The sequence below is a fragment of the Acipenser ruthenus genome, chromosome 9 (assembly GCF_902713425.1).
Source record: "Acipenser ruthenus chromosome 9, fAciRut3.2 maternal haplotype, whole genome shotgun sequence".
In the NCBI taxonomy this organism is placed as follows: domain Eukaryota; kingdom Metazoa; phylum Chordata; class Actinopteri; order Acipenseriformes; family Acipenseridae; genus Acipenser; species Acipenser ruthenus.
Window position 1 is genome coordinate 49,253,192 of NC_081197.1, and position 26,749 is coordinate 49,279,940.

At 37.3% G+C, this 26,749-nt stretch overlaps 1 protein-coding gene across 5 annotated transcripts; it reads right to left on the reverse strand.

Moving 5' to 3' along the window:
• Positions 1–2,634: 2,634 nt before the first annotated feature.
• On the reverse strand, positions 2,635–26,493 carry LOC117406072 (glycerol kinase-like). 5 transcript variants are annotated; one of them, XM_059030159.1, is made up of 22 exons: positions 26,255–26,493; positions 22,470–22,543; positions 22,047–22,153; positions 21,818–21,895; positions 19,705–19,784; positions 19,007–19,144; positions 17,965–18,074; positions 17,470–17,536; positions 16,079–16,096; positions 14,580–14,615; positions 13,976–14,043; positions 13,378–13,482; positions 12,486–12,528; positions 12,146–12,226; positions 11,611–11,689; positions 11,239–11,335; positions 10,386–10,470; positions 8,936–9,056; positions 8,329–8,472; positions 7,240–7,323; positions 6,241–6,327; positions 2,635–3,616 (listed from the first exon to the last, which is right to left on the reverse strand). In XM_059030159.1, exons 1-22 carry the CDS (start codon positions 26,330–26,332, stop codon positions 3,603–3,605), a joined length of 1,794 nt encoding a protein of 597 aa, XP_058886142.1. In that variant the 5' UTR covers positions 26,333–26,493; the 3' UTR covers positions 2,635–3,602. The 5 variants fall into 5 exon arrangements, with proteins under 5 accessions (XP_058886142.1, XP_033865698.1, XP_058886143.1 ...); XM_034009807.3 differs by lacking the exon at positions 16,079–16,096 and having other exon boundaries at positions 26,255–26,492; XM_059030160.1 differs by lacking the exon at positions 6,241–6,327 and having other exon boundaries at positions 26,255–26,492.
• Between the last annotated feature and the right edge of the window lie 256 nt (positions 26,494–26,749).

Here is a 26,749-nt window from a genome sequence, read left to right on the forward strand (position 1 = left end):
CTTTGTTGTCATACAGTGCTGAAGGGCAAGTTGTTTGTCGTGGCTGGGACAGTTTGCAGGTCCTAGAAACGTTTGAGCGCTTTGAGATTCAAGAGACAATGGCGATCAAACCTCAAACAAGCTGGGACCTGCCGGCTTGGCTTGTATCTGTTACATTTAACAAAACCAAGCTTTAGTTTCAACAGTTCATTTGACTTTCATATACTGACCTTTACAAACATTTTTTTACAGGCCCTATTCCATTGATTTCAGTGTTTAAACCAGATCTTCACTATTGGGTCCACATTGTGTCTTGGGATTATGTCTTGCTTGCTGATTGTGTTAGTGTGTTGTGAAATACCTATTATCACTGCATATGACAAATTCATATTCATTCTCTCTCTCTCTCTCTCTCTCTCTCTCTCTCTCTCTCTCTCTCTCTCTCTCTCTCTCTCTCTCTCTCTCTCTCTCTCTCTCTCTCTCTCTCTCTCTCTCTCTCTCTCTCTCTCTCTCTCTCTCTCTCTAATATATATATATATATATATATATAAATATATATATATATATATATATATATATATATATAGTCACCTCCAAAATTATTGGCACCCTTGATAAAGATGACCAAAAAAGACTGTATAAAATAAATAATACCAGTACTGAGCTATATTGTAATTTTCCAACATGTGGAATATATTTGACTTTATTAATGATTCAATGGAATCAACCAAAATTACACATTTCTCAAATTATAAATTTATTTCCAAAAGTGTCACAATTCTTGGCACCCTTGTTTTCAGTACTTTGTGCACCCTCCTCCCCTTGCAAGGATAACGGCACTGAGTCTTTTTCTATAATGTTTAATGAGATTGGAGAACACATTGGGAGGGATCTTAGACCATTCTTCCATACAGAATCTTTCCAGATCCTTGATATCCTTCGGTCTGCGCTTATGGACTGCCCTCTTCAATTGAAACCACAGGTTTTCAATGGGGTTCAAGTCCAGAGACTGAGATGGCCATTGCAAAATGTTGATTTTGTGGTCAATTAACCATTTCTTTGTGGATTTTGATGTGTGCTTGTGGTCATTGTCTTGATGGAAGATCCACTTACTGACAAGTTTCAGCCTCCTGGCAGAGGCATGATTCCGTTGACCTTAACAAGGGCCTCAGCACCAGTGGAAGCAAAACAGCCCCATAACATCAAAGATCCACCACAATATTTTACAGTAGGTATGAGGTTCTTTTCTGCACACACATCCTTCTTTCAACGCCAAACCCACCGCTGGTGTGCGTGGCCAAAGAGCTCTATTTTCGTCTCATCTGACCATAGCACCCGGTTCCAATTCGAAGTGCCAATGCCATTTAGCAAACTCCAGGTACTTACGTTTGTTGGTTGCTCTCAATAAAGGCTTTTTTTCTGGTAACCCTTCCAAATAGCCTATTGACATGGAGGTGGCGTCTAATTGTAGACTTGGTGACCCCAAGATGCAACCAAGTTCTGTAATTCTCCAAATGTGGCCCTTGGATTTCCCTTTGCCTCCCGAACCATCTGCCTTACTGTGTGTGGGGGCAAGATACACTTGCGTCCTCAACTAGGCAAGTTTACCATTGTTCCAGTGGTTTTGAACTTCTTAATTATTGCCCTAATAGTGGTAAGTGGTATATTTAGTTTTTTTAGCTATTGTTTTGTACCAATTGCCTGATTTATAAAGGTCAACAACCATTTGTCTCTCTTCATTTGAGAGTTCTTTGCCTTTCTCCATGGTGATGGATGACAAATGGATTTCATATGCGTGTTACGTGATTTTTATACCCCAGTGAATCAGGAAGCCATGGAAGGCCACAATACATTTCATTAAGACTGAGATGAACTTAAAGTAGTAGAATGTTAATGCAAATTTAATTTTGTTTGATTTTATTTATAAGAATTTTTAGGGGTGCCAATAATTCTGACCCCTATCTTTTTGAGAACATTTTTTTTTCTCTGAGCAATTGTATTAGAATAAAAGAACATGGTTTTCCCATATATTTGAGCATAAAATAAAGCTCATTACCTGTGTTGTTTATTTTATAGACTTTTCTGCTTATCTTTACCAAGGGTGCCAATAATTTTGGAGGTGACTGTATGTATATATTTTAAATATTTGGGTGATACACTAACAATGGTCAACAATTACTTTATCAGAGAACAGTCCAGTTTGTTTACATTAGCTGTAGGGACACCTCCTTCCAAGAGGGCTGATAGTAGGTACTACCTGATGCCACATTTCCATCTGCAACTGGGACTCACTTGAAAGCATTTTTCAAATCAGACTTGTTCATTTCCATCAGCAGCAAAACAAGATCAAGAACAAAAATGTTTAGGCTGTGTATGTATTTTACTGTCAGGGAAATACTGGAGGCTGATGCATTAATTATCAGCAGTTATACAAAAACATGACACTTACATGTGATCTTTGACTTTGTCTTCTTGCAGAAAGTTAATTGAAAGCCTTTCTGCCACCCTGTCAAACAAAAAGCTTGCACCTGGTTACACTCAGGCTGCTCTGCAGACACAGGCTCAGTGATGTAGCCTTTCTCTATTGGTTAATCTTAAGAGTCTGGAGCCATTGTTAGGTGATGGAGTTCAGGGAGGATGAATTAAACTATAAGAAATAATGGAATTTTTTTATTTAAAATCACCATTTATTTAATGTAAATATACAATATAAATTAAATGCACAGTGAAATACACATTTTACCAGTCAAAAAACAACAGTAGAGTATTTTACAGCAGATTTCCTGCAAACTGTATAATGCTCATTGTTTTTGTAGATGGCATATTCAAGATTCCTTTCACATTATTTTATTACATGGGTTTTTTGTCAAGATCATAATACACAAGATCAAAAATGTCAAGGCTGATTTTTAAATTTATTTTTATGGATTTGATAATAAATTAGCACTACCAATATGCAGCATCCTTCATGTTTAGTACCAGTCCTCTGTCTAGTTTAAAATTCACACAACTGAAACTGTACCACACATTTTAAAATAATTGTAATCTAAATATATACAAATTAAAAACACAAAACTAAAAATACATATCTTATTAAAAGCATATTTACAAGTGCAGTATACAAGTTTTGACATGCAGTGCAGTGTGATACTCATGCAATACACAGTGTTGGTCTAAACAAATATTTCTTCTATACCGCATCACTAAAGTACTGTAGGCTTTCCAGTGCTACTTTTGCCTACAGAATTGATTGGTTTTTTCAAGCTACAGTTCAGATTCAATGAGGATCCGGGAGAGCTTTAATTTCATGCTTCTATATTTACAGTAAAGAAGCCTCCAATACTAATTTCTGAAATGGGGAAACAAAGTTTTTTGCCATCACCGTCCCAAAATCATTTATCAATTAATGTATTTTAAATATCAATATAAAGTAAGACACAATAAATCAGGTGCAAAGTCCAAACACACTTCAACAAGGCAGCGGGGAAGTGTTAAGGAGGGCTGGTGATGGTCTGTAAACATGGAATGGGTTTTGTTTCTTCCCAGAAGGCTCCATCACATGCAGAGGCAAACCTGGATCCTTGACATATGGAGAGCAGCTTTCAAAACAAGCAAACTGTGGCTTATATTTTTAATCCTATGTGGGGGAAAAAAAAAAAAAAATTCAGGTACAGTTACAGTACAAAGAAGATACTTTACATTACATGAAACAGATAGTAGCCTCCGTGGATGTTGAATTAGGCATTCCATTAGTTTGAACTGAGGCTGTAGCTGGGCCCACTAAGCAGGTGGCAGTTCATTCAACTGCATAGACTGACACATTCCAGAGTTGAGGAATATTTGTTAATTGGCAGCAACCCACAAAAAATACTACAATGTTTCCTTGAAAAAAAACTGGACTAGGACTTTCCTTTCATAGGTCATAGAAACAAAGACAATAGCATAGAGCAAGGGAGTCCAAACTCAAGCCCCTGGCAAGACTTATGCTCTCTCAGCTGAGCCTTGTTATATTTGGCCGGTAACTTAAATTGGCAGCCAGTCCACAACCGGTCATAATGTGTAATGTGGATTCAAATGATACACGCCATCAGTTCAGGATCGGTCCTTCTTGGCACAGGGAAAAGGTTTGGACACCCCTGGCTTACAGCAACACTGGCCACACTTGCATTGTTTTATGGTGCGATTTTAAAGCAATACAAATTGTTTGGTTTCCATGAAGTTGAGTGAATTTTTTTTTTTTTTTTGCGGTACCTTTTACCTTGTTGTCTCAAATACTGAGTTCTGAACTGGTGCATGGCCAGTTGTTGGGAAATTACTGTAAAACATTTACAGTATTTGTTTATGTCAAGACATTCTAGGAACTGAGCATAATATTGAAATAGAAGATGAAATAAATCCCAGACCACAATATGTATGAAGATAAAAGTACAAGGTTTCTGACATTTAACGACAAATTCACCAAGCATAAATAAAGCAGCAGCAGCAGCAGACAGGGTTGTGGTTTAAATTGATTTATCATGGAGCATCTTCAATGTATGGATGACAGCTGGAAGGTACATGACCCACAGCTACAATGGACCATTTTTAGCAAACTGGCAATTGGTTCTACTGAAATTATAACACAACCATGTTGATAAATTGTTTGATAACCATGACTTCCCTTGCTGCTGGCTTGCCCCAGTTCTCAAGGCCGTTGGTAAGTTCACAGGATGTGTTTGAAAGCTGTGCACTGTAAACTGCAGATAAAGTATTTGCCTTCAAGTCTGCTATAACTAAGACTGTATTTTTTCATGGTTAGCATAGATTTCCATGAAAAGTACTCCATTGCCAAGTAATACATAGTTACCCATGAAATTTACACTATTCTTTCAGAAATAGGACATTTCATGGGTAACTACATATTACTTGGCAATGAGTGGGTACATTTTAAAATACATATTTTTTAGCAAAGAGTTTTACTGCCACATGTAGGAACCTGGGAGCCAGTTTAGTTTGCATATGGTAAAACACTGAACACCTTGTATACAGCTGCACTTTTTATATATATTATTGACTAATGGAAAAAACAGAATGTTTTTAACTACAGCCCAGGCTATAACTCATTACTGCCCGTACTGACCTGATCTCTATTCTATTCACCACCCTCCTTAACTTTAGAGTTACAATCAAGACGACTGCATCAATAATCTTTACATCAAAACTAGGCCCCAACAAAATATGGAGGGGAGAACCTAATTCAACATCCAGGCAGTGTATGAATGCATGCAAGTACAGAAGTTTAACACCACCACTGCAAACACTTATGGAAACGGTGCAATAATCAATATGGTAGGTCTGACATTTGAGGTCCACACAAAACACCCTAATAAAATAACCACCCTACAGAGCAGCATATTTGTTTCGAGCAGACAAGGATTCCTCATTGAAACAGCATGAAAACTGTCTCATTTGCAAAGGGGTTAAATTAGAAAGCCATTTTATATATGCTTTCTATGCCATTGATTAAACATTCCACGTAATTAAATGTAGAATCTTAATGTCCCAACAGTTTCAAATAGGAGCTTGGGTGCTTCCTACTCAACTTGCAGAAAACCAGAATCATACAGGACAAGATCACATTACGTCTTTCTGATCTGGCAATAACCAAGTCAGATATGGCGGGTTTCAGATACGATTAACAGCCAGTTTTCCTTGGATAACTGCTCAGATTTTAACTGTTTCAATGAAAAACCAGAGTCATATAAATACACTGTTCTAAAAGGAAGTGCTTAATAAGTTGGAGTGAATAAAAAGCAGCCACACTTGCACAGAATGACCAGACACCATGCCAGCTGTACTTTATAAATTGGTTCACTCACACACAGTGGTTTAGTAGATTTTTTTTTTTGTGATCCCCCTTAAAATGTCTGGTTTATATTTGTGTAACTACCTTAACATGTATTATTTTGTTCAAAATAGTTTACAGAAGCATAGCAATTCCAATTGAATAACTCCTTCAAAGTTATTGTTTGAATCCATTATGAATTCTTGGTTATTTTTTAAAGGTTACAGTATAACAAACTTTGAAGGCATAGGATTTAGAGGCAAATATTTAAGTGTTATTCTAGATTTGTATCCAATTTACAATCTGAGGATCACTGTATTAGTATTAAAAATCCACACACACAAGGAAGTAAACAAACACGCAAACAAATGTCAAATGGGAGGAAAATGTAAATGCAACACAGACACTGAAGTGCTTAAGGCCTTGGAACAACTAACCTGAAATGTACTTTGCTCCAACTAACATAAACATGCTACCCAGTATATAAAAACCCAGCGGCAGACTACTGAAGATACTAGTTTCACCTGCAGCCATCCAGCACAGGGGTCCGATTCAAGCAGAACAAGGAAGAGAACAAAATATATAAAAATAAAGGGAATTAACAGAATTACACAATGTATTAAAATCTTTGTTCGTTAAAACAGAATATTCAGCCAATACAGGAATTCAGTAAATATTACCTCCATTGACTGCAATGCCAATCACTATGCTGATCTTAAATGCTTGGTCAGAATGTCCATGGATTTACTGTTTGTTAGAAAATGGAGTAAAAAATAAATTTGGCTGAGGAGAAACAGCCACTGGAATATTATTACATGATTCCAAGCAACCAGGAAACAAAAAATAAATAAATAAAAATAAACCTTTCCAACCGAGTATGGCTCTTTCATATCCAATATTGAGAAAAGCATAGTGAACAGCATTGTACATCAACTATAGGAATTACCAAATGCATATAACCTGTACATGCATGTCATTTGAAAAGGATAGATTTTTAAATTAAGAATAATAATATGGAATAGTGCCAGACAGACTAGTAGGTACAGAAACTACATTCTCAGCTTGCCTCTTTTGGGGGAAAAAAAAAAAAAAAAAAAGCAGCATCTACTATCCAATTGTGCCCAGATGGAGATAATATCCTAAAATGTAAAAGGTAGAGAAGCAAAAAATCTGGAAAGAGAACATTTGACTAAATTGCTTAAAAGAAATAGAGGACATGATTCAAATTTGCTTATATGTATTCTTTACCCACCAGTAAAAAAGCTTCAAGTAGCAGGACTACACAAAAAAAAAAAAAAAAAAGGATTGCTGCATCCGTCTATTTATAGAACTAAAGAAAATCGAATGCCTGCAATACCACAATTTTTTGCTGAATACTACAGTACCAATGCATATTGTAAAAATCTAATTTAGAAGTTAAAAATGGAGTTACTCACCGTTGCCATTTAAAGGCGCTGTGGTCTCCCAGTTCATAGACTTTGCTACAGCTTTCTTCCACCGGGCGTATCGAAATTCACTCTCTGAAAACCAAGCAGAAGTGTTAAAGTGAAACTGGATTTTTATTGCATTATTATACATGCACAATTCCAGATTTGCTTACTTAAAGTTTGCTCAAAACTAAAGCTCTGTTTTAACACTGCTAAGAGCAACTGTCATGATTGACAATGTACAGCGATGACCAAATGTTTTGCATCACACTATAGGATTAACTAATTTTGCTTCGCAAGTCAAATGAAACTTGTTGAATAATGTTACGTTAACATATTGAATTACATACGGCTTTGTAGTTTTTCCATACATTTAACGAAAAACTGACAAGTTTAAAAACTAGAAATTAAAAATCTAACATATCATTTTGTAGTTTTTGACATGATGTTGAAGAGATCTAAATTATGTGCATAGTTTTTTATATTTTTAAAAAAAATTATGCCTCAATCCTAGAATTCTAGGTGGTGAAAAATTTAGCCATAGCTGTATGTTCACAGTGAATCTAGCGGTGTTGCAAAACAGATTGTTCCATTTACATGGAACTTCAAATGTACCAGATTAAGAACGGCAAAATATCCAAATTGTACTGTACTTTGTCCAACAAACACAGAAAATTGCATACCAATACACATGTAGTATACAATTAAAACTACAAGAGGGCACTGTTCAGCCTGAAGGCAGCCCTGACAGATGTAAATGCTGATGAAGACCCAAACCGATCCCTTGTTTAGCAGTTTGTGTCAGTGTGAATTTACTGAAAACACTGTCACCTGGTTATGTCCCATCACGTTGGGTTTCAGATATAGCTAGAAAATGTAATCTGGTACATGCTACCCGCCCAAAAAACCCACATCTTTTTGTGGACCAACCAATGTGAATGTCCTCACTTGCTGATTCGGCATGAAAATATGCCTTCCTACATATAGCTTTCATCCTACATAGCATGTAGGAGTGAAACAGACAACTACACAAACACTTTTAGATTCAGTTGCACTGGGCCCAGATATCTCATTCAAGTGAATTGGGTGGACCCTTGCCTTCTGGGTTAATCTGTGGCTCAAATCTCTCGCAGGTCACTGCGGTGAGGTCTTCAGGCTCCAGACTCCACACCCGGACCCCTTCAGCAGCTCCTGCTGCCATAGCAGCACCGAGGGCTGTGGTTTCTGGCATGGATGGCTTCACTACAACAGACAGTACTGCATTCAGATAAACTGCAGGTGGATGTGAACATGGCATACATTTTACAGTAATTTAACATAACTGCGAGACAATGCAAGACAAGGTAGGACCTACGCAGGTTTAGTGCACATGATAGCAAGTAGATCGCTGCATTACCAATTGCTATATTAGCAAAGTTCAATCGACTGAAGGTTACTGTGTCTCTAATACGGATAAAATTGTGACTTCACCGATCCAATTGTAGCAATCAATTGCCACATGCCCACAACCCCTTAAATTATAAACAAATCATTTAAAAAAAACTCCCACCAAACAACCTTGGCAGAACATACCAAGACCTGTCACCACTTCATTCTGGCGCCTTTCTGGAAAAGTTATAAAATCTTCAATGCCCTCATAATAGGTCTGCAGTATTTTGTCTAGTTACAGTTGTGCTGTCAGGTCACAAGACCAACTGTTCCTTACCTACTGGGATGCAGAGAATATCTGCCTGCAGCTGCATCAGCAGCTTATTGTTTGTCATTCCTCCATCTACCTGAAGCTGCTTTAAAGGAATCCCACTGTCCTTGTTCATAGCATCCAAAATCTACAACAGAACATCACACGTTACCCTCTTCAAAATTCAAGACCAAAAAGCTAATTTATGGTCAATATTAGGAGTTATATTCAAGAGGAAAAACACCCGTGGAAGGAAGGTTGTTTTTTTTTGGATAGTCCTGACAATTTATAATTAAGCAAAGTAACCACTTAGGCCTAAGTGGAAGGGTAAAGGTTTTGGTTTTGTTTCAATAACTTGTGCATCTGTTTTAGTGAAAAGGTAGCATGGCCCTTTATTTTCAGTTTCTATAGATAAAATATATAATTAAGTTAATGAAAATCACAGATTATTCTTTAGCTACACTGTAGGTTGCACTACAGGTTAACGTCACCAGCGTCACACAAACACTGGCTGTTCGCATTCACAGAAAACAGAAGTAGATGAGCTGCTTTTTCCATCCATCCATCCACCCCATTGTACTACCCCAAATATTTACCAGTAAAACCTATCAATTGTCAAATAGATAGCAAGAGCCGACAGAAGGCTGTGGTTCTTGAACATTACCAAACCCTATGGCAAAGCTAGGGTATTGCCACAGTGACTCCAAATGGAACGGCATTGTTCTTTAAAACACTACTTTAATATCACTTATAGATAGCATACTTGTTGATATTGGTTTGATTATATTTGTATTTTTTTATTTATTTTTTTAAGGCGGATGTGAGTGAACCCAGAGGATGATCAGCAGTTACAGGAAAAGTGTGAAGTGATGGTTGATATGTAGCAGCAGAATGGGGGGCTATGATGTATCCAGTATTGATCTGCAAGTTTAAAAAGTGACTAGCTAACAATTAAATTAAGTGTTGGTATAACCAGGTGTCTGCGACACTATACTGCAAGAAGCTTTGATGCTTCTCAATCGTCTAGGAGCTATATTACTGAATAGTAAATGTAGACTCAGCAGGGATTAGGAAAGCTAGGCCCATGTGATATGCAGGATAAATCAATGCAATACAGGAGTGATGTCAGAACGCAGTGGGAATAATATTCCAGACAAGAGGTAAACAACTCTGGTTCTGGAATGCAGTTCCATTCCAGTTTTATTAGGTATATGGAAATGATGATGTGCTTTTGGATCTGGTCACAGGGTTATTGGTTTAAAAGGATAAATCTGACATGGTTGGAATAAAGACCTTAACTGGCAATTGCCTTCCCTGTATAGAAAACTATTGAACTGGAGACTGTCAAGGGAATCCAAGTAAACACTTGTTTAGAACCATAAATTTATGACTGGTAAAATTGAGGACTAATATCATTTTGTTCCCCAGATAGCTTTATACCAATATTATTTCAGTAATTAAAAAAAAAAGTCCTCACCTCTCGTGTCTGAAAGCAGACTGCCTCTAAAGCAGCGAATGCAATGTGACTTCTATTAGTAAACTGAGTAAGGCCACAGATGATACTGTCAGGAAAAAAGAAATAGTCATTAATATAGTAAGTCACGAAGTGAATGCAGATAGTCCGGTAATTGCTAAACAAATTACTTCCTCTGCAAATGCATGCATGTCAAGGACAAAAGATACAATAAAAAGGGTAATTCCTACTAATATGGGTTTCTTCTACACTTCACCATGTTTACATTCAAAATGTACTGTTGAATACATCAGCAAAAGAAAACTGAATGTTCTTTGTACATCAGAGTGCATTCATTGCAAGAACTTCATAGACCACATTGATCAAATGGAGCCAGCAGGTGCAATGCATATGCTTATGATCAACCATATTGCACACAGGAGGTACTAGTTGCCAAGATGTTCAGTATAATGCATTTCCCTTCTGGCATCAGTGGTGCCAATACAACTAATAGTTCCACACCACAGCAGCACCTCCACCAACTGCACCGCTTGGCCAGCATGCCATCCTGCCACAATGTGTGTCCCGGATGCCAAAGCAAGTCCTGTCAGATGTCTTATAGATCCGGTAGGGTGTCATCAAGCCTGCACCGTCAGGTTATCCGACATAAGTAGCCTTAGCACAGTGGCTGCAATGAAGTTATGCTAAACCAGCAGCAAGGCTAAATCTATTCCACACGCTACAGAGGACGCCAAGGGACTCAAACTAGCATCTTTGTATGCCAATCGTCTCTTGACACCTTTGTAAATATGCACAATAACAATGGCATGCAAATTGCTCATCCCGATATAGGAAAGGTCAACACTCATGGACTTACCCTCTAGCACTGGGTTCCCAATATGGTGCATATAGACCAGAGAATGCAGGGACAAAATAGCAGCCATAAGAAGTGCCCACAGAAACTGCTAGTTTCTCTGGAACATAAAAAAGGGGCAAATGGACACATACATAAATTGTGCAAAAAGATAGCCACAAATAAAGTTTTTTGGAGGCTTCTACATTTTCTGTGCTTTGTCTTATATCATTTAGCTCAACACATCAGGTGTCAGTGCCATGAAAAAAGTAGATTCTGGGACCCTTGAGATCTTGTACCAAATTTCAACACCACTGAGCTAAAAATGTAACATTGTACAGGCGGGCCCCTCCTACATAGCGATATGCATTTCCCTGGGGAAATTTGAACACTCACCAACTTCTTCTGGGGACTGTATAATTCCCAGATTGTCTTTCAGCCAGCATACCACAGCTCCTGCTATAGCCACAGATCCCTAGGAAAACAGATTCATTCAATATCAGAACGAAAAAAAAAAAAGTGAAGTGTTTGTTTATTGTTCCCTTTCTATCATCTGAACAGGCAATCACAATTAATAGTTTGTTACCAAGAGTCGTCATACAGATTGACAGATATTTTCTAAGGGCCATGGAGAGCAGTGCTGCATGAAGTCTATTCGAAGTGAGCTCTCCACAGAAATCGGGTGCTAACAAGCAGGTGAGGGCCATTGGTATTGGTACCATTCCAAGTTAGTGAAGAAACAGTTGCTTGGATTTGAGGATTGCTGCTTTTCTTACTCTGTGGAAAACAACAATCCACACAAATCCTAGCCGCCGTTTGTTTTTTTTATCTGAAATGATAAACGAGTCTGATCAACACCAATGACCCTCACCTGTGTAACAGGTTCATGCAGCGCTAATGGAGAATACAAAGAATGGAATTAAAGCCATACCTCTAATGCATAACATGCAGGCTTGTCTCTCCCGAGCTTGTATGCAACAGTTGTCAGAAGTCCATGCTCGGACATCACAGGCTAAAAGAGTAAAATATGAATTGGTTTTCATTGAAAGATGCACCGAATGACAAAGTGATGCATTCCAACAAGGTGGAGAGGTTTTCATAGGCACTACACTGCTTGAGCTCAGCATTCGAGTGCTTCAGAAACATTATAACACATGCCAGCATCTTCTATAATCTCAGTTTGAGACTCAAAGGCAGTTAAGAAAACATGCATCATATTTAAAAAAAATTAAAAAATAATCAAATAATGCAATATTTGTTCATATGCTTACCTTCTGGCCAGTATTATAAAGCAAAAAGCAACCAGTTCCATACCTGAAACAAACACACACATGTATACTGTATTACACTTAAGCACCGCAGCTGTTTTTAGCAATTAAACACTTTGGCGTTAATTCAAGTAATAAGGTACACACACACACACCACATTAACATGTGAATACCACTAAGGGCATCTCATGTTCAAAAGGAAGATCTGGCCATCCATATTTTACCTGGAACTCCAAGAATGAGCAGGGCATAAACTTAAGATTCATCTCTTTTGTGACATTACCCTTGATGTTTTTTTTTGGGGGGGGGTACCTGAAGTATATGCATACCTAGAAACACATTTTTGCAATTCTGGAGCAACACCATGTATTTCGCTATTTCTATAAAAGACAGCTTTGCTCTGCTGTTGTGGCTAAAGCATTCACAGCAGAACAGAGCCTTGGCTACTGGTAGCACCAAATCATGGGAAACAAGATTAACAGACTACTACAGCACAGCATTAACGGGTGTATATGGATACCACTTGTCTTGTATTATATTTTCACAAGGATGAACACCACCTCTTGACAGATTCATATTTTAAATCAGAAGTCGTGGTGTGGAGGATGGTTTTGAAAATTAGAAGTTCACACATGTAATACTAAATTTGGAGGTATAGCAAATGAGGATTTTTGAAGTCCGATTCAAATGATCCATGTCCTGCTAGGCTACTAGATTAGTAGATGACAAAATGTAGTTTAGTGCATACAAATGTAAGTTTCTAAAACTGGTTGCAAAAAGCAAAGACAGGGACTGTGTTAAATGGAACAGTTATACACACACACTGTACTGATCAGGAAAGGGATATGGGAAAAGCATTAAACCATCATCCTAATGCATGGCTACAGGCCTCACCTAGTGTACTGTGGGCAGAAGGGGTCACTGTAACATTGGAAGGATATATATGCCCTTGGGAGAGTAGAGCCCATGGCAATCAACATGAAACTTGGTCTCAAGGACCTAAAATATGAGGAGAGGTTAGGGAAGATAAGTTTTCACACTGGAAAAGAAAGGAGACTTTAAAAGCATCCCAAACCAGACTCTCTAGGCTTTTGTGATTAAATAATTGTATTAAAATCACATTAAATGCTGCATAGCACATGCATTTGGATTTTCAATATATACTCAGATGTGTCAAACATTTAGATATGCCACAAAAAAAAAAAAAAGTTAATACTTTTTTGGTATATGATGACATGGAAAGAAACCTGGGGAGGTTTACGTCACATAGAAAATGATTTCTGCATGAAATAAACTTAACCCTGAAAAACCTATTACACAAACTGTAATAAACATGTGTAATAGGTTAACAGTGAAAGCCACTGGAACAACAATGATTGGTTCCCAGAGAGAACTGGATTGGTTTACTTGAGAAAGGTGTATGAGAGGAAAGCAGGAAATGGGAAACAGGCAAGTCATGTCCAATTTGTAAATTAGAAGCAATTAATCTTACGTATTTTTTGCTTGTCCATCTTTAAAGCACATCTGGCCAACTAAAGCTGCAGACTGGTCACCCAAACACTGCAACAGAAGAGTACACCTCTAATATTTCAGACTATTGCAAGAGTGTAACAAATATCTTATGCCATTTTTATAACACATTGCAGGAGTACCATGAAAAGAAGTCTGTATAATTGGAAAAGTTTCATCAATTTCAGCAGGACAGTACTGAAGATATAGCCTTAAAATTAGTCCAAACACAAAGCAGAGCTTGTGCTAAGGTATTAGATACTGTAGGTATTTACATATTGGTGGCATCACATCCCTATATTCCTTGTGGATGATAACAGTAGTGCATATAAAATTGTTTCATATTAAATTAAAACTTAAATTATATGCATTCAACATCTATGGCTTGTTTCACAAACCCAGATTAGTACCAATCTTGGAATAGTTAATGTTACTTTAGAAAAAGCAGTCCAAGATTAATACTAATGGTCTGTGAAACTAGCCGCTAGTATATTTAATTTGAAATCCTGATTCATTTCTGTTGTGCCTATGTATTGTGAAACATCTAGGTGCATTATTACACGCTTTGGTGAGTAATCAGTGCTTACCCCAGAAATAGGAACGCCAGTGAGAGAACCAGATTTCTGTTTAAAAAAAAAATAATAAAAAAAAAAGTCAAAATCATAGGTCGAGGTCACTCTATTGAGAAATATTACCAATACTTAAGGATGTACACCTCTAGTTTACACTTTCTATGCAATTTATGGATCAAAATATTGAATAAATTCCAAATTTAAAAAACAAAATCCTGGTGTGGAACTTCTTACACATTACATATGTTAACCAACACCAAGGCTAGATAAGTCTATAGAGTTAGTACTTAAATACCACTACACTATGCATCAAAGCAATAGTGTTCAGATCAGTAGTTACAGTACAGTTTAAAATGTTCCTAACGAAATACAGGCAATTTCCAGGTTGTTTCAATGGGTAGGCGCACACATTGAAAAGCACATTTAAGCTACACATTTCAAAAAAATCCACAGATGCCAAGATGTGCCCTAAATTTCTATGGATGTTTCCATTTTAGAGCACCTTTAATAGAAGCCAATAAGCACACCAAAGTGCCCACGATAAAGTTGAAGGAGTTGATCTAAAATGTCTTGCAGGGTTGCTGTGATACAGTGCACCTGTAACCACCTAATTCTTTATATCACTTTGAAACCAACATGTAGTGCCAGTACAGAAAACTTCAGAAATGTTAATTTTGAAGCACTATGAAAAAAGTAGCTTTGGAAAAAAAAAAATATATATATATACATATAAGCATCAGCAGCTATTTGTTCTGAAGATCTTTTCGTTCTTGTCAACTATTTCAGGATATCTGCTTCCTTGTACCGGATTGCGTTATGACCACTGGAGTAAATCCGACTAAAGCATAGACAGTGATTAGGTACCAAGAACAATATAATTTGTTATTGTTCCCCTACAAACTCAAGATTAAAATCAATTGGAAGCCTTTCATTTTAGACTACCTGGCCGTACTTCAGACTTTTAGCAGCTGCTGTACAAAGTGCAAGAAGCTGCAAACATAAAAATGTGTTATGCAAGCATAAAGCAATACCCCCCCACCCATTGTGCTTCAGAGTCCAAGAGCATGGGCAATTTTTTTTATATGGAGGAAAGGTTACAACCAACGTGCTCACCCTGGCAGAAGCACCTGCCTTTTTTATACTGAGGGTCTCTTGGCATGAAACATGCAGACAATGAGCAGCACATTTCCAATTATTAGAACACAGTATCCAGAATCATTGTAAATCACACTGAAAAAAAAGTTATATATATATATATATATATATTTAATTGAAAACTACTTGTGACTTTCCATTAAGGATAGTTCCGGATTACATAAAAAGAATCAAAACAAAGTCCTTTAAACTTCATTAATAATTCTTGAGTAAATAGATTAATTTCTGAACACGGTAAGTATTATCAAGCAGATCCTTTTTGTAAACAATTGGAAATGCTCTGTTTGTTGTTTGGTCACAGGTGAAGGCAAATCACAAGTGGAACAGCCGGAATAAAAAATAAATAAAACATTACTCACCATACTAGAACATATTTTCTATAAGAGTCAGCAGAAATAATAAAAAAATAAAATTTATTTTTTCCTAAATATATTGCTACACTAGGAAAAATAGTTCCAATAAATGTAATAGTTCCAATTAATTTAATAGATAAACAAATTGTTTAACAATAAATTATCAGAATATTTTCAGTGTTTGTCTAATGAAGTTGACTGTACCAGTGGATGTACAGTTTTGTTTACAAGTTGACGACGGCACTGCAGAGGGGATGTAACTCCAGGACTTCCTGTCCTTCTCAGCTGGTGCCCATGAGCTTCTTAAAACTACCTTATAAAATGGGTTGGGAGATATTTGTCCTGAGTATCAATGACTTAAGTTTGTTTAAGTCTGTTTGGGATACAGCAGGGTGAAGTTGTGACTTGTCTTTTTGTTGTCGCATGTAAGTTTTCAGGACAGAAGTGAAGACGATGTTTGCCGTTTTAAAGTGGGCATCTGAAGTTAGGTTTATAGATCGTCCTGCTGTGGGAGAATTTAAAAAACGATTCAGGCCAACTCGCAAGCTTGTGTAGCTGCTAACTGAATACTGTGCGACAGCTGATGTTATCACTTCTTAAAACTGTCTATTTCAGTCTAAGATGCAGTTTTCCAGTCCATATTATTTTTTGTTTGTGCTGACCAATCATTAAAACTGACATAGCCCAAAACTGTTACTTTTTTAGTATTCAGATCTTCTTTATTGGCTTCAGTTGTATTAATTTCAGCAGTACTGAGAGAGGTGTCTTGTAGTACTCACGGTTTCATTTTCCTGAAAAATGGTGGCCAATTCAAAATGATTTTTTTTTTTAAACGCTTGCGCAATAATATCTGTTTGGAAAGTCTTAGTTGCTGGGACTTGTTTTTACCCGTAGGTTGTATTGTAATAATTCAATGGCTTGGAACGCCTATCAGCCAATCAGGACGCAGATATCTCCCAACCCTTTTATAATACCACTGAACTACTTTATCTAGAATACTGTAATTTATAAACTTATTTGCATGTTGACGGCATAAGATAAAGTAGAGCTTTTAGGGCCAATGTCCCTTTCCAAGAGTAGTTAAGATCACAATAGATATAAGCCGTATAAAACATTATAGCATCAACTAAATTTTATTATAAAAAATAATGTGCTCGGATGCAGGGGGGGTAGATTAGATCTAACCCAATGAACATTGAAGTGGTTGTGCGCATAACTGAATATTTAAAACTGACACTGCAAGTTAAATCGGAGGCTTGGAATCGGATGCCATTTCAAGGTAACAAAATCCTTTACATACTGAAACTGAATGTAAGTAGGGAGCAATTCAGTATTTTTAAACTCCCTTTACAAAACATACAATTGTGGGGAAAAAAAAAACAAAAAACAAAACTTACAATTAGGCCATATATTTCAGAGGAACTTCTAACTTTTGGAAGAATTTCCATTGGAATGTCAAAAAATCTATTTTGGGGGGAAAAAAAAAAGTTAATTCAGGAGGGGAGCAAATAAACAGAATATAAAATCTAAAAGGAGTATGATAAATACTGAATAATGTGGGAAAACAAGCCTGATGTACTGGGAAATACAGGCAGCATAATGCAAAATAATGTTTGTAGTGAGCTCACGTACTGGTCCTGCAGATGCAACGTTAATACGATGTGATCTAAAGAGCATAACACATTCGGAAAATGTACTTTCAAATATATTCGAGTACCTTTTTCAAATTTAGGATTAAACAGCTTGTTTAAAAAGCACAAATCAAACTGCAAAAAAGCTTTACATACATATTAAAAGTGTAGCGTTAAACATGTTTAAGATGCAATGAACAGAAACGTACATGAGATTAAATATTGATATATTACATTAAGGAATTAGTGTCAAGCACTTACTGGCAAAGTTCAGGATCCCAGTCTAATGTGTGAACATTGAACAGCATCGTCCGGCTTGCATTGGTCACGTCTGTGCAGTGAACACCACCATTCTTGGCACCTGTTAAGCTCTGTTGGCATTACAGAAATGGTATGATCAGGACCAGAGAAAACAAATTGCCCATGAATACTGCACCACATTTAACAATCCCTAATTGGGGCTCCCGAGTGGCGCATCCAGTAAAGGCGCTCCGCGCAGGATGTGCCGTATAGCCTGGAGATCGCAGGTTCGAATCCAGGCTATGTCACAGCCGACCGTGACCAGGAGTTCCTAGGGGGCGGCGCACAATTGGCTGAGCACTGCCCGGGTAGGGAGGGCTTAGGTCGGCAGGGGAATCCGCGGCTCACCGCGCATCAGCGACCCCTGTGGCCGATAGGGCGCCTGTGGTTCTGCAGTGGAGCCGCCAGATCTGTGTTGTCCTCCGGCACTATAGGTCTGGTAGCATTGCTGTGGATCTGCAGTGCGAAAAATGACGGCTTGGAAGGAGCACGTTTCGGAGGACACGTGTTCCAGCCGCCGTTTCCCGAGTCGGTGGGGGGGGGGGTTGCGAGCGGTGAGCCGAGGATACAGATAATAATTGGGCATGCTAAATTGGGGAGAAAACCGGGGTCAAACAATTGGCGACGACTAAATTAAAAAAAAAAAATAAATAAATCCCCAATTTTTTTTTTTTTTTTTTTTTTAAATACACCACTGTTTGCTTTACTTGGCATTAATCTCAGTCTGACATCGTCTTGGAGGCAATATGGGCTGGGATAGTCACAAACCTCAGTGTTTCTTTATATCAGTTTAGCCTTATTTACAGAATACAATAAATCATAATATTTTGTTCAAACAACTGCGTGTTTGCAAGGCAGTGCAACATTTATAGCCTCCTTTTTACAAGCAAATTTAAGCTTAGGAAACTTTACACTACATAAATGCAGCAAGAAATTCAGATTTTATGATTTACTGTTTTAAGTCAGATAGATGTCAACTCTTAGAGATACTAAATGTTCTTACCCAAATAAGCCAGGAGTCAATAGTACCAAACATAGCACGACCGCTGTGAACTGCACTCCTGACTTCATCCACATTGTCCATGAGCCATCGAAGCTTCACAGCACTGAAGTAGGTACTGATGGGGAGGCCGGTCTTGTGCTGTTAATAGAGCGGGTGAGTGGATTGAAGGGGATGAAACAGACAAAACCGCAGTAAACATGCACCAGAATAGTACTTTACAAAATTAGATGCTGGGTGTGAATAGACTGACACCAGATCCAGTATCAGTTAAATAGGTTACACATGACTATAATAGATGCTGAAATGTGGTAGTAATATGTATTTTTATATGAATAGTTATTAAAAGGATTGAAACACACAGTACTTATTTGTAGTCGATTGATATTTCACAATTCGATAATTCAGGTTTCAGCTGTTTTGACAATAAGCTATGAAGTGCTATATTATACTGTATAAGGGCACTTCAGTTTTAAATTTCAGGTTTTTTTTTTTTGTTTTTTTTTTTAAATGTGTAAATCAGAAAACAAAATAAGATAGAGGGGAACACTGTATATTACTCTAGTGTTGAAGTTAAAAACATTAGAACCTGTAGTTGCTGCAGTATCTTGTTTTGTTGAGGTTTTAACACAGAAATGATAGATCAAGTGCTATGAGAACGATCCTATGTATTCATATGCTGTAATGACAGTGTCACTCACTTTCAGGTGGTTCTTGTTCTTCCCTGGTGTTCTGTTTATTAGCCGCTCTACTGTGGATTGAGTTCTCAGGTCCAGCCAAACTGAAAGGGAATGAACATCATCATTTTAAATATATATTGAATCAATATAACAATGGATCAGATCATTATGGTCAGATTTAAAAGACGCATTGTAGCCAGAAAGCCACTTCTGAATGACAAGTAAAAACACTATTGTGAAGATATACTACAGAGCTTTTTACAAAGAGACTAAAATTAGGTTTATTTTATTTTCTTTATGGATATGCGGTCTTACTCCACACGCCAAATCTGCATTTAACTGATTTTACGGATACATGGCTATTTTTGACTAGCTCTTACTTGTTTGACTAGCTCTTACATCAGATTGTCCAACCGAAGCCTTAAACACTGAGGGGTAGATGTACCAAGATGGGCCAGTCGCAGCGTAAACATACCGCAATTTACATTTTCGTTATGACAGTTTGCAAAGTGCACATTTTGTCGTACGTACTAAGAAAAAATATATTAATGAAGAAAGCTGCAATATACTAATTTAAATATTATTTGCATCATCTTAGCGAAATCTCTAGCAACAGTTGTGTGACATTTTTTCAAATAAAATAGTGCCAGTTGAGTTGTGGTTTACTGCAGCAGAGGCTGCTCGAAGGATAACGTCTCTACATGCAAGGGTGCAAGAATCAAAATAACATTGTTTTTGTTAAATTTAAACTTCTGCAGACTGCATTCTGTTCCATCTTCATTTTACCAATTTTAATACTGAGATTCGAGAGAGAGAGAGAAAAGGCCATCAGATTCTATAGTGGGGCCCCAACCTTCACCCCAAAAAGCTTTCCATAAATCATACTATAGCCCCTCACTAAACCAGACATGTTTGTCGGACATAAGGAGGTGTCAGGTTTAAAAACAATACAATAAAATTGCACACATACATTTACAGTTCGATGTATTTTAAACATAAATCATTGCACTGAACTAACACTAATGTGTTTTGCTACACATTATATTTTGTAAAAATAAAAAGAATCTGTACAGTAGGCCTATACAGTACAGCAGTAAAATCAAATTAATACCTTGCACACTTTTTTTGTACTTTAGCCTACTAGTAACACAAAATAAATCATGCTGCTGCATTGTACACATTGGTGTACAATGCAAATAAAAGATTATTTTAAAATTGAAACTAAATGATTTTAGGGTTTATTTTATTATTTTTAACTTGGTCTACTTAGTAGCCTAGACAATTAACACACAATCATGGTCCTATACAGATGCTCAGAATGAGCTCAAGGGGTTTGTGGCACATGTGTCTATTGCTCCCAACATGCTGGGAAAACCAGAAAATGTCATAGAAATTTGTTTGAGGCTTGCAGGTACACCCTGACTTTAGTGAAAATTAGGTACCTGGATGTTCCGTCTCAAATACAACGAACACAACTGGCAACACACAAGAAAAAAAGTGGACTGGGAAATGCCAACATGCCCGCAGCCTTAGTACATATCCACCCTGTTTTTGTGAATTTCTGCAGGAACGCCCAGAATTACATATTCATTTAAGGCTAAAGTGCAAATAAGAACTGCGGCTGCAAAGCATTCGTTAAAATGATGCTCACAGCGTTGCGCTTGTTTAGTACATTTCACGCTACACTTCAGACTGGTTTGCAACGGCTGCAACAGACGCAACACTTTAGTACATCTACCCCTCAATCGTGAGCTATAGGAAGAGACACTAAAGGCAACAAATAGCCAAATTTACCTAATTTTAATCGGCATCCAGACTGTTAAACTGGGATGGTCAGTCAATGAAATAAAATAATAAAGTTAATGATTTCCTCTCACTGAAGAGCTAGTAAAGCAATAGTTTTAAGCAAACAAGATTTGTTTACTGGTATACCTTTGAATGGAGTTATCGTCCCTACTGTATATTGTTATACAGGTCTGCAGTGTTGAAAGAAAACATGTGTTGGTTTATAGGACATTATATTAAAGCAATACACATGACTGTTTAATGCAAGTATGCTGTAGTTGCTACAACAACAGGTATTCTTTCTTCAAGAACTGCAACTGTACATTTAAAATAAATAGAAGTTGCTTACCAATAGCATTATAGAGAGGTTCTCCAGTTATCTTGTCCCACACCACTGTTGTTTCTCTTTGATTGCTAACTCCAATTGCTTGAAATAAGAAATAGAATGATTAGATGTCTTTCCCCCCCACTAAAACTTGTTTATGTACAAGGAATGTGGCCAAGTATTTTCTTTAAATTATAAAACTAGAAAAACAGTACAATAAGAGACTAATATGAAGCTATTTAACTTGAAATACCTTTGATGTTAGATATGTCAATACCAAGCTGGGAGAGTTTCTCACATGTCCTTTCCATGCACTCGTAGACAGACTGCAAAATCTGCTTGGGGTCCTGCTCCACCCATCTAAACAATTAATGGAACATAGATCACAGTTAGTCACATATAAACCAAGTCTTCATTTTTATGCTTTGCTTTCTAAAGATCAGGGTTTTTTTTAGCCTTATATCCTTTATTGCTGGTTTAACATAACTAGGCAACAAAGGATTCAGTCAAACAGTTCCTTGCACATGTCATGGAGTAAAAATCGTCTTTCAGGGGTGTGCCTTCAGAAACCACACAACTACTGAAACTGGGAAAGATAGTGAAGAGAAACATGAACCCACGGTCACTATAAGGCCTAATGAAGGCATTACCCAACACATTTGTCTGCTTGACTTACCCTTCTTTGGGAAATTTCTGTTTGATCTCCACTTGATGGTGACTCAATAATTCTGCTGTTTTTGCATTAAAAACCTTAAAAGTAAAAGAGAAGTTCAAGTTAAGTGTCTGGAAGGACAAATTTAATTTAATGCAAATTCATATGCAGGAGTCATGAATTGAACTCCAAATGACAGGCTTTTAAACTACAAATGAGTAGCCAAAAATTATATCAGTTACCTACTTTATCTATGATCACCTATGACCTCTGTAGAGGTCATAGGTGATCATAAATAAATACACCTCCTAAGAGAACACTTCGCCTAAGGGAACATCCTTGTGGTGAAACAGATTTTTTCCATTGTAAATGCAGTGGCTAAAGGAATTTAAAAAGAACACCTTCTTGGACACTGATAGTGATTGTTCACAATGGACACAGTACAGTTTTGTAAAAAAGCGACTTCACGGAGAGTGTCTTGAGGGACACTGATTGGTTTATTAAAAACTTTCCAGAACCGCCATCATATCATTGAATTGTTTTGTATTCCGATTTTCAGGAGTGCACCTCACCGCTACAAAATGGCATGTAAAACAAACTGCAGAATCCGCCGCTGTTTCTCTTCTACACAAAGTTGGAAACTGTTCGAGCTCTTGGGAAAAAAAACCTGAAACCCACAAGTCGCAAGCAATTTGGGGTTTCCTGATCTGGCGAGTTGCTTCACCATTCTGTTAAATAATGTTCATGTCTTGTATATTGCTGCAGCATTTTGTAATGTGTATAGGTGTGCTGTGTTAATTTAGTTTGCCAGTTCGTTTATTAACATTAAGTTAACCCCAAGTAACGCCCATTATTTTTGCCTCTGCCATTGTGAAACACAGCTAATGTCCTAGTACATAGCGATTTAAGCTTTTTGACTGTTTTGCTTTAGTTTTATTAACATTAGTTTCTGTTACTTTAACATACACTTGCCTAGTGTTTTGCTTATACTTATTCAGTTCATTTCATATGTTGATGCACGTGCATCATGATAAGCAACACATATGTATATTTATAGATTCATATTGTGTCTGCTGGCTAACTTAGAACACTTCGGCTATAAGAACACTTTGTTGGCTTCCCGAGGGGTGTTCTCTTAGCCAGAGAGTACTGTACTAATCTATGCTGGTTCATCATCATCATCATCACCACATGGCACTAGTACTTTGTGTTTCTCTTTGTGACAAGTTTCATCAAAAAAAAAAATCGTCAAACACAATAGGAGAACATACAGTACAGGTCTTACATGGAACATGCTAGTAGGGGGTTGTAAACAGAGCCCAAGGCTGTAAAAACAGGGAATGGGTTGAAGAAAGGCAGTATTTAGATCTGTAAACATTCAGATCAATTTAAAAGACCAGGAAAGAGTTTATGATGCTTTCATATCCCGAGAGCCATAACAATTCATAAGAGTCAAGGTAAGCCATTTAAAAACAGATTAAAGTACAGGCATACTGTAGATAAAGCAAGTAAGTCTGTCTAACAGCACGTAATCCTGCTGCAATACAATCAGGACACACTACACCATAAACATTAATAAAACTGGAAAACTGTGCCAAGGCTCAGGATTGTTTATATCAGATTCCATCATTTCTATAGTATATTTATGATGGTGAGTTTGTATAAAATGGTGTCACTATATTTTAGCTTCATATTCTTTCAGGTATTATGGTAGTGGCATTCTCTCAGCTGCCTGTGGGTCTCCAGCCAAGATTGGCAACTTAGCAAGTGGCAGGATTTGAAGCATGCCAATAATATTTAAAAACTAAAAAAGGTGGCAATTACCCACAAACTAACACCTGTTTGATCACTGTTTAATGATACACTTTTGTTGAAAGGTTCATTTTGGTATCTTTACACATTTGATCACTAGAGAATTGCAGGTAAAGGCCTCATACTGGACAACCTATTGTAAACTACTGTATACGAACCGTTCCAAAGGATAGTTGTACTTCAACTTACAAGGATTGTCAAACACAAAAATCACTTGCCATGCATATATAACACATTCCTGCTCCGTTGTGTAAAATATAAAATAAATAAGTCAGTAAATAGGTTACCAAAAGCAGAACATGTAGAGTAGCAGATCATAATAAATATCCATGCAAATATTAATTAATTAACTGAAAATGACAGTGTGGCACACTAACACACTCATCTCCACTACAGTATATGGTATCATTAATCACCAAAATAGCCTATTCATTCCACTTTTAAAATGAGAAGCCCAATACTATACAGAACTAGTGTTAAAAAAGTTATTTTTCATCAAAGATCATTGCTTCAACAGAAATTGTGACTTCCTGACAAACAGTACACTATTCTGAAGTATGAAAGTGCCTTTCTGTAGTATAGGAGCAGCAACGACAACATCTGTCTTAGACACATGTGCATCATTCCACTTCAACACAATGCTAAAATGGAAAGACCGGCACTCTTCTTAAAGGTCCTCTTTTTAAGTATGTAAAATTAGTTTGCTTTAGCCTTATTGCACCACAAGTCATGTGATAATGAGATGAAATTTCCAAGCTTGAGAAAGTAACCAGGATGGGATGACTGAAACAGAAAATTACACAACTTGCATGTAATCTGGGTGCCCGACATCCTGATAAAATTGTTTTCTACAAAAAGATGAACTTTGACATCATGTGGCCAACAAGTGTGGTCCTTTGGACTTGAATACATCAATTATGTACTCAGTAAGTTATCTATTAACATTCTAATCTGTGTTTTTACTTACACAGGCTTATTTTTTATTTTGGGGTCAAAAAACCTGGAATGGCTTGCACACTTGAATCCAGAACATTCAAACTTGACCTTGAGGGAAGCAAAAAGGGGGGGTTCTGTGGAATGCAAGTGAACTGAAATTAAAACGAAAAGAGAAAGGGACTACTTTGAGGGGGTTTTCCATAGTCGATTTAAAACATCCGCACTTAGACCACATAAAACCAAGCCAGCAGAGCACCACCGGCTGTGGGCACCGAAGGCTTTGTTAATTTGACCCTGAAATGTAACTGTTCAGTGTTGGAGGGCCTACTGTCCAATGAAGAAGGAGTAGTAATAAATAAAAACATAATCATTGAATTACAATGCCTACTGTACAATACATGAAGTGTTCCGCAGAACGAAGGTTAACATGTTCTCATTCTCAACAAACAAATGTCAACCTTGGAATTCTCTTTAGACCTAATTATAAAAACAAATCTCATTAAAAATACTAAATTGGCTGTTTAAATATAGCTGTCGCAAACCTTTTAACTGTCAATGTAGATTTGTGGGTGTGTATATTGGGGGAGAAGGTATGGTTTAGCTCATGCTATGTACACTAACACGTCCAATTTCATTTATTTTTCTAAACACCTACTTTTCCTCCTGTTTACCAGCAGCATTGCTATATTTAACTAATTTCACTATTTGTTTTATTTGTTGTTTAGAACAACTGAATAGACAACCCAGGGATGGAAACTCCTTGCATTATTACGGACTTTCTGTGGAATTACATACAGTAAGTCAGTGACAGTTCAGGGCTGTCAGCATATTAACTACAGTAATTTATCGCGTACGGTATAGTAACTCTGTGACATTACAGATGTAGAGACGGTGAATGCAGCTCACCTCACCAAACCAGTAAACTACACCAAAAATAGTATAATCTGTAAAAATGTAATTCGCTAGAATTTGTAATTAACGGACATTTAAATCGAAGGGCAAACGTAATAAATCACGATGCACAGTTGCTACATTGTAATACAATTCTATAAATCACTCACCAAAAACCGAGTGGAGCTTGTCCCCTGGTCAATAGCTCCCACCAACGGCCCCAGCATTATTCTGTCAGATGCTGCCATTCTCCAGTGATACTACAGACAAATCTTGGTGATACCCTCAGAATGCAGGTGTGTTTCGGCTTTATATACACCAGCTACTGCCTTCCATACTGACGCTTTAATCCTGCCATACCGGCAGAAACCGTATACCAAGCACGCCTCCCTCGCAGTGACGCAGGCAAAGAATCCTGGCGAAGGGAGTGTTCGGAGGCGCTGTCCGTCGCTCCACCAATCACAACAAAAGGAGTTCAATGTCAAACGGTGAGCGGGGTGACCCTACCAATCTGTCATGTCTTTGCCCACTAGGATGTGCTTATCTTAACCAAGCAGTGGGTGGACATTGGGGTCTATTTTTCAAAGAGTTGTCTCGAGGGTGAGATTACCACATTTGTAGTATGTGAAAAGCAAAAGCACACGGATTGTTTTAGCATACCAGTT